Here is a 9,483-nt window from a genome sequence, read left to right as displayed (position 1 = left end):
GTCCAGTGCTAAATATCTGCTCATGTTTTCTGTTTTCTTATTCCTTTGAGTGGATAATTTTGTGTCATGAAGCCTTTACCTTGTAGTACAATATTCTTACTTGATTTTTCTTAAAACCCTGCTACAGTCTTTTTTTTTTTTTAAAGATAGATGCCTTAACAGGAATTATTTAGGAAGAAAAAAGAGGTAATGGGAAAACAGACTACATGCAAAAGCAAAAGTGACCTTCTGTAGCAAATTTCACTGTTTTTCAAGTGTGGCAAGAATAATAAGTCTTGGCAGTTGAAACTTGGTGTTCACCTGAGGGCTGCCAATCACTCCCATTTTGAGAGACAGAATTTGTGAATTGTCAACACATCTTTTAGGCGAGAAACCAGTGTTCATCAAGAGTAAAATGAAAACAAATGCTCAAATAAATTGAAAATCAAAATGCTGCCTGGTCATCTGATCTTGAGAACATATTACATATAATCTACAGTACCTATGTTATAACAACTATAATATGTGAGATATAGATGACAAAATGCATGGCTGTTAGTGAGCTTCTTAGATGGATTATATTCTAGAGATCAGTGACTGGAGTTTTTTCCTGCATTCCTTAAACAGTAAACTATTTCTCATTGAGCAACTCCCATAAATACAATCCTATCACACTGAAACTGCTGACAGCCTGGTAGGCGATTTCAGCGGTGGAAGCCAGGACTAAACACACTGAACTACATTAGAGTTGGTCCCTGGAGGACAGAATTGAACCTCATTGGCAAGGGCACAGTAAGAGTTCCATTTGACTCCTCATTAAATCTCTCATAGGGATTACAGCTCCTTCTCTGTGGCTGCTATTGCTTCTCTTTCTACAGAAGAGATAGATGTGAACACTTAGTCCTGGGCACCTCTTTTTTTTTTTTTTTTTTTATCTATTTAGGAAAAGTTTATTTTTCCTAACCAAAGCAAAGTCTCTTGCAGATTTTTTTTTTAAAAAAAAAGGTCTTCCAGTCTCTTGCTCATTAACCACCTTCTTATTTCCTAAGAAAGTAGAGAGCTTTATTTCATTTTGTGAGAATTCATTTTTAAATCCCTGTCTTAGGGAATGTAAGAGATTCTGTTTTATCTGCATTTATTATTTCTCCCAGAAATGCAGCATTATGGAGAAAACAGTTGGTGCTAACGATCTCAGCCTTCTTTATCTAGCAGTGTCATTGTGATCATGTAATCACAACAAACATTTTGAAGCATATATTACTAGAGGCACCTTATGTTGCCCATGGCCATTCTTGTGGATTTGGAGTCCTGAAAATAGCAAAATAAGATTCACCATCCTTTGGAAGCACTGCATTGAAAAAACCAATCAATAGTTCAAAAAGCACACAGCAGGCTCTACGGATTGAAAATCCCACACAGGTGATGATGCAGCATTTGCCTTCTTCTTGGGTGTCTCTCCCAGAAAGATTTTCAATATATATATTTTTAAGTGCAATAAAAACAAATGAAAGCATTTTATCCAGCAATGGCGAAGTGAAATACCTTCTCTGAAGAGAACATTTTCTGGATTATGAAATAATACCCTCAGTCTTCAGGCCACCTAATCACAGTGTCAGAATGGAATATTAAAAATGTTAACAACTAATTCTTCACTGGAGAGTGCTTTACTGTCTACTGCTTACTGTTATCGTTCTCCTAAAGTGATCCACATGTGCAAGTGTACAGGGGATAAAGGGCTAAGCGAACTGTGATGTAAATGATAAAAATGGAAAACAACATAGAAAAGATGATTATTGTAAAAATGCACATTATTGTGAAAGCTCTTTTTGCATTTGCATGATGAATGTATGATTAGTAGATTGTATTTCTAACACCCTACACACATCTGTTAAGCATATATCTATGTAGTATCTACATGCCCATGGGTGGGTGCTCAGTCACTCAGTCGTGTCCGACTCTTTGTGACCCCATGGACTGTAGCCCATCAGGCTCCTCTGTCCATGGGATTTTTCAAGCAAAAATACTGAAGTGGGTTGCCATGCCCACCTCCAGGGTTTCTTCCCTACCCAGGGACTGAGCCTGTGTCTCCCACCACTCCTGCAGTGCAGGTGGATTCTTTACCACTGAACCACCGGAGAAGCCCATCTAAACATGCATACATGAACATATGCTCACACATATGTATCTTTATATATATTCATAATCCACAACATGGGCACCCATACTTTAAAATCTAACTTTATTTAAAATAGAAAAAAAAAAAAAAGAAAAATGTTGGAAACTTATGAGTGTGGTTTTGTCACTGGTCTAAACATCTTTTTGGTTCCAGACACTTTTTACTGTCACTTTGGGAGTGAGTGGGAATAAAATTCTGCTTTTAGGAGCTTCTGAATATAAAGAGAATATACCAAACCAAAACCCTACAAGTCTAGTCCCAAGAATAAAATTTTCAGATAACCCATGACTCTGACTTAGAGAGATGGAGAAACAACTAATATTTTCTCAAGAGAAAGAGAAGGTCCAGGCCGACCAAGTGTGGACATAAGGGCACTAAACTGAGCATGTGAAGAGAAGAAGGTGAGAAGGAAAGTAGTTTCTAAAGGAAAACACCAAAGGCATAAATTCAGACCATTATTCTATATTTATGCAAATAAGAAATCAGTACACATATATACTCATGTAAATATATTCAATCTAAACCTTTCTCAGATACACAAATACATACCAACCATCTGTGCATACAAATATGGAATCATTACGTTGTACCTCTGAAATTAACACAATCTCATGTGTCAATTATAGCTGAATTAAAAAAAAATAGTACAGAAAGATCCCATATACCTCCACCCAGTTTCCTTCAAGAGTAACATCTTATATAACTATAGTATTTAGGTATTAAAATCAAATAACTGCCAGTGGTAGAATTCACCGACCTTATTCAAATTTCACCAGTTTTACATGCACTCATTTGTGAGTGTTTCTATACAATTTTATCATCTGGGTAGATTTGTGTACCACCACAGTCAAGATACAGAACTACTTTATCACCACTTTTAACTTACACACCCTCTCTTTCCCCTCCTCCTAGTCACACTTCCATAGTGGGAATGTAAAATGACATAATGACTCTGGAAAAGTTCAATAGTTTCTGTAATCAGTAAGCATTTTAAAAAGTATATCAATGTTTATGTGTTTATAAATATGAGTCATATAATGTGAACAAATCTCCTCCTTATATTCCACTCAAGTTTCAAAGGACAGCCCTTAGAGTTTACAAAACTTCTGATTTCAAACAGAAAAAAATAGATATATATGCTAGTTCCTCCTGGGTGAGTGTTGGATAGAGGGAAGGAGAGTCTTTGTTATTTTGTTAATTTTTATTGAAGTACAGTTGCTTTACAATGTGTGAGTTTCTGCTGTACAGAGAAGTGAATCAGCTATATTTGTACATGAGAGCATGCTGAGTAGCTTCAGTCATTTCAGACTCTTTGTGATCCTATGGACAATAGCCTTCTAGACTCCTCTGTCCATGGAATTCTCCAGGCAAGAATACTGGAGTGTGTAGCCATGCTCTCCTCCAGGGGACCGTACCCATCCAGGGATCCAACCCACTTCTCTTATGTCTCCTGCATTTGCAGGCAGCTTCTTTACTAAGGCCACCTGGGAAGCCCATACCTGTACACATATCTCCTCTTTTTCGGATTTCTTCCCATTTAGCTCATCACAGAGCAACCGGCGGAGCTCCCGGTACCATACAGTAGGTTGGAGAATGGGAGCATTTAAATGGGAGGAAGCGTGGAAACGGGAAGGATTATCCTCCTCAGTAGGCTTCCCAGGTGGCGCTAGAGGTAAAGAATCCGCTTGCCAATACAGGAGACGCAAGAGCTGAGGGTTCAATCCCTGGGTCCGGACGATACACTGGAGTAAGAAGTGGCAACCCCCTCCAGTATTCTAGCCTGGAAAATTCCATGGACAGAGGAGCCTGGCGGGCTACAGATCATGCGGTCGCAAAGATTCAGACACGACCCAGCGCGCACACGCGCACACACACACACACACACACACACACACACACACTGAGCTCCATCCCTACATTCACAACCACCACTCCCCTCCCCCCCAAGAAAAAGTGAAAGTGAAAGGGCTTCCCTAGTGGCTCAGAGGTTAAAGCGTCTACCCGCAATGCGGGAGACCTGGGTTCGATCCCTGGGTCGGGAAGATCCCCTGGAGAAAGAAATGGCAACCCACTCCAGTACTCTTGCCTGGAGAATCCCCATGGACGGAGGAGCCTGCAATTGGTAGCAGATGTAGGTGGATCTAGAGGGGCCCCGGGTTTCCAGCTCCTGAGTTGCTCCCGAGGAGTCCGGGAAGAACTCCTGCGTCCCAGAGACTGTGGGAAGGGTTGGGGCGGAGCCTGGAGTGAGGGGCCGTCCAGCGCTGCGAGGCGGCGGGCGGACCCTGGCGGGAGGGCCCCGCGGCGGCTGTCTCTTTACGAGTCCGCAGCCCGGAGCGTGAGTATCTGCGCTGCCGGAGGACCGCGGCGGGCGGCGCGCAGGGCCCCCGCCTCCCGCTCCCCACGCGGCCGCCGCGCCAGAGCCTCGCCCACTCCAATCCCCACCCTCACCATCCTCAACTGTTAAAGAGCAGCCGCGCCCGGCGCGTTCCTAGAGGATCGCGGGTGCAGAAGGCGGAAGGGGAGCAGGCGGACTGGAAAGGCAGGATGCGCCCTCCCGGAGCAGCCTCGGCGCCCAGGGTCTGAGGCTGCAGCCCAGCTCGCCATTGTGAGCCGCCGCCGCGCTCCCGGCTCCCCGTCCACGCCGCGATGGGGCACCTGCCCACGAGGACGCGCGGCGGCCGCCGCCTCCTCCTGCTCTGGATCTTTGTGCTGCTCAAGGTAGGGGACCCCCTTCCCCAGCCCCCGCGGTCCTGCCTGCGCCCGCGCTCGGGCGCCCTAGCTCTGCCGCCCGGGAGCCGCGCGCCCCGCGGGCGGGATGGCCCGGCTGCAGGCGCCGGAGCGCACGCTTTGTTGTCCTTGCCTCTGCGTGTTCCCCGCGGGCTTGAGGGATGGGGTGGAAGAACAGGGAAGTTTGCTCCCTCCAGCTCTGACCCTTTGTGCTCTTTGACCGCCTTCGGCATCTCCGTCAAAGGTGGCCTCTCCGGTGCTGCGTCCTCAGACAAAATGAGGTCACTATCCCTTCTGGTCGCTACTGCACCCCAATGCCGCTTCACCTTTCTACCCTCCCCCAACGGGGTTGTGGAGTCTTTGTCTTAATTTACCTTTTGCTGGAATGGTACCCCGGGGGCTGAGCTCCCTGGCCGAAAACGGACTGCCGGGGTGGTTAGTGAGCGTGATTGTCTGACTAAGGAGTGTAAGCTTGAGCCTGGACTCCTCTCCCCACGTTCTCCTCTCCAGCCTTTACAAAGTCTCTAGACTTTCCCTCACTGTATTTACTGAGGATGCTACCTCTAAATTTCAGTGTCAGACATCTGTATAATTAACTTTGTCGTGTCTTCTTTGGAATATCTTCCTTGGGGTTTTACTTTGGGGAATATAAACTAGACAAGGACTGCTTTAAAAGAAATCCTAGTTTGACAGCTACACTGTACATAAATTTTTTAAAAGAAATTCAAGTTAGATGTCTTTGGAGAAGTGTTATGAAGTTATAAGGAAGGTAATTGTCTTCTCTTCGTGTCTTCCGGGTGCCTACTTCAATTCTGTTATTTAGTCCTTTTTTTGGCGAAGCAAACTCAAATGTGTCGACAGGTGACCAGGAGCTATCCTTTCAGCACCACAGGGCTATCTACCTTAGAAATGGATGAAATATTAATGGATGCAAACGTTTTCTTATCAAAGAGTCACTTCTTGCTCATACGCACCATTAATTATGAATGTCTGATAAAGAGATAGTGGAACAGAGCCAATGGATTGAGAACAGCCAGTTTTAAATATTCCATATTTTCATTTACCTTCGTGGAAAAAAGAAAAAAGTAGTTTCTGGGAGAAACAGCAATAGAGAGCCTCAACACGATTCCAAATTATACTTAATATGTTTTTACATTTTTTGAAGCTATGAACAATTTTTTAAATCTGATAAATAATAAGCTTGGTCATATATTTTTACTCTAAGAGTTTGCTCTCTAAGTAGACACCAAAAGTGTGTATGTTCTATGAACATGCACAGACTTTGAAGTTCCTATTAATATTTCTGTTTGTCATATTCTGTCATGTCTATTATGTCTATGCAACACTTGTCATGAATGCAAAGTGAGAAATTGAATAACCACACATTTTACTAAATAACAACTAGGACTTGCACATATGACATCTGATCCAAATTGAACCTTTGGCAGTAACTCAGGTTTTTATTTGAATGCTTTATACTGAGCAAGAATTTCAGAAATGGTCAAATGATGAGTTTGGGAGTGGAGGAAGAGTTCCATAAATAAAATGGAAAAATTTGTGGCAGAAATTCTAATCAGAAACTTGATATTGGAATTAGAAATTGCAGTCAGTGATGGAATAGACTGTAATAGATGTTCACCCAGTTCCACATAATAAATGTTTTCCTGCACATTTGTAGTTTAGTGTAACTTATGATGGTAAGTACATTAATAAAGCTTGCCATTTAATAAATACAGTCATGGGACAAATGATCTTGTAAAGAAAATCATTACTTTATATTTCATGTAAATGCAGCATTTTTTGTCTCCTGAATATAAAGTATAACAGATAAAGGATATAGATATATGAAAGTGTTAGTCACTTAGTTGTGTCCAACTCATCGAAACCCCATGGACTGTAGCCTGCCAGGCTCCTCTGTCCCTGGGATTTCCCAGACAAGAATACTGGAGTGGGTAGCCGTTCCCTTCCCTATATGTCTGGGTATATATACATATGCATATGTTCATATATATATATATATATATATATATATATATATATATATACACTGAATACCCACTATGTACCAGTCAGTCTTCTAGGTATTTTGCATATGCTATTTCATTCACTTATTTTGTTACAATTGACAAGAAAGTGGTTAACCAGGCACTGGAATAATGCATTTACATTTTGGAAATAGTATATTTCACAGTAAATTTGGTTCACAGCATAATCTTTCCACAATTTGGAGATGCTTTTGCATTCAAGATCCTGAATAAATACCAGTCAAACAGTCCACTGGAAGCTATCACAACATTGTTAATTGGCCATATTCCAACATAAAGTAAAAGTTTGGTAGAAAATAATTTAAAAAATTTAAAAAAAGAAACATAGCTTTCCATTATTAAATACCAAGTTGTTGGTTGAATCTCAGTGATGAAATCTAAAAAGATTTATCTGTGTTGAGTCAGAACGAACCCATTTCCCTATATGATTGACTATAACCAATTTCATTGTTGTAGCCTCAAGATGCCTGGCTAAGGAAGCCTTTGTGCATTGTTCTCTGTTCATGGTTTAGTGATGGACACATTTAATCAGACATGTCCAATTGTTTAAATCACTTACTTTATGTTATGAGGTTAATGTCTGCATAACTGATATTTCCTAAGCACAATGTTGGTTATGAGGCTTTCTACTTTCATATAAATAGTGGCGGTATATATAAAAATAGAAAATAAAAGAACTCTGTTATCAAATATACTGGGAGCCTTTCAAACTCACTTTAGCTTCCCAGGTGGCCCAGTGGTACAAAATGTGCTGCCGATCGATGCAGGAGATGCGGGTTCTATCCCTGGGTCAGGAAGATGCCCTGGAGAAGGAAATGGTAACCCACTCCAGTACTCTTGCCTGGAAAAATCCCACAGAGAGAGGAGCCTGATGGGCTACCATCTGTGGGGTCACAAAGACTCTGACATGACTGCGCACGCGCACACACGCCAATCTCAAAGTGTTCTGCCCATGGGGTGCTGTGCTTAGTCGCTCAGTCATGTCCGGCACTTGGTGACCCCGTGGACTGTAGCCCGCCAGGCTCCTCAGTCCATGAGATTCTCCAGGCAAGAATATTGGAGTGGGTTGCCATGCCCTCCTCCAGGGGGATCTTCCCAACACCGGGATCAAACCCAGGTCTCCCACATTGCAGGTGGTTTCTTTACCATCTGAGCCACCAGGAAAGGCCAAGAATACTGCAGTGGGTAGCCTATCCCTTCTCCGGGGATCTTCCTGACCCAGTAATCGAACCAGGGTCTCCTGCATTGCAGAGGGATTCTTTACCAGCTGAACTACCAGGGAAGCCGTTCTACCCATGTGTAAACGTAAATGGAGTAATGTTAATATTTATCTGGTGATTCCCCCTTTCTGTACATCTTCCCATAATCAGGGGAAACAATGTAATTTCTCTCACCTAGCCTATCTTTACTAAACCTCTCCTTGAAAATTACTTCCTATATCATTTCACTCGACATCAGGATTTTCTCAATGAAGATGTAAATTGTGGAATATGACATCACAGGAATTAAAATTCTGCCTTCCCTGAAATGGTTCCCATTAGTGGTCAACTGGAAGTTTTCCCTAAAGTCCTAGACTTGGCATGAATCCTTCTTTCTTTCTGAACCTCCTCTCTATATTTCCTTCCATCTCTGCCCTTACTTGATATATAATCGAGGAGCATTAAATTTGAAAGGGCTTCAATTACATTTTCTGAAAGAGGCTTATGTTTAATTCTATAAAGCATGAGTGTTATCATGCTGACCATAGTATTTATTCAGGAGAAATACCCGCTTTCCAAGGTTTATCTGTCTTTCTCCACTTCCTTTCCCCTGCTCCTCTCTTTTGATGTGGATCATTTTTAAAGTCTTTACTGAATTTGTTACAATATTGCTTCTGTTTATGTTCTGGGTTTTTGTTTTTTTTTTTTTGCCATGAGGCGTGTGAGATCTCAGCGTCCCAACCAGGGATGGAATCCTCACTCCCTCCATTGGAAGACACAGTCTTAACCACTGGACTGGCAGGGAAGTCCCTTATTTTTCTTATTCTCCCTAATTCTCTTCACCACCTGCATTTCTCTCCCTCTTCCCCCGCTCTCCTGCCCACCCCACACACATACAGGCACAGACACACAGAAGAATCTTCACTTTCCTTTTTGAGGTTTTACATTCACATTCTATATCACACAATGTTGGCAGTTGAACCACAATCTTTTCATCTTTCTGAAGCAGCTTATACCATTCTCCTTGCAGTGAAGTTTGCTGCCATTAATTTCTTTGTCAGTTGACTTCCTTGGCAAATGTTGTTGCCAACCTATTAGAGAAACTCTTTTACATGTGACATCCCTAGTAAATTGGAGAAGGTTCACTGGACTGGACTTCTACAGGGAATTGGGTGATAATCCTTCCCAACGTGAGCATCTGTTTGCTTCTGTTCTTTGCTATGTGAAAGATTGTTGCTCTGTGAAAGTATAAAAAATTCACACTTACCTGTTTCTCATTTTGGCTCATAAGAAAATATGGGTCTGTATGAATAAATAATTTAAAACAAGGGGAGTCTTACTTTATTTTTTAAATGTA

The 9,483-nt window shown here is 42.1% G+C and overlaps 1 protein-coding gene across 2 annotated transcripts in view; it reads left to right on the top strand.

Moving 5' to 3' along the window:
- The first annotated feature begins 4,500 nt into the window (after nt 1-4,500).
- PTPRO (protein tyrosine phosphatase receptor type O) overlaps nt 4,501-9,483 on the top strand; it is a 262,845-nt gene continuing 257,862 nt past the window's right edge. For both annotated transcript variants that reach the window (XM_065940798.1, XM_065940791.1), the window contains exon 1: nt 4,501-4,873. In XM_065940798.1, the coding sequence (XP_065796870.1) occupies nt 4,802-4,873 (72 nt within the window). In that variant the 5' untranslated portion in view covers nt 4,501-4,801. The remainder of the gene's footprint in view (nt 4,874-9,483) is intronic.

The sequence above is a fragment of the Muntiacus reevesi genome, chromosome 1, assembly GCF_963930625.1.
Source record: "Muntiacus reevesi chromosome 1, mMunRee1.1, whole genome shotgun sequence".
Taxonomy (NCBI): domain Eukaryota; kingdom Metazoa; phylum Chordata; class Mammalia; order Artiodactyla; family Cervidae; genus Muntiacus; species Muntiacus reevesi.
This window is presented reverse-complemented; position numbering and strand designations above follow the sequence as displayed.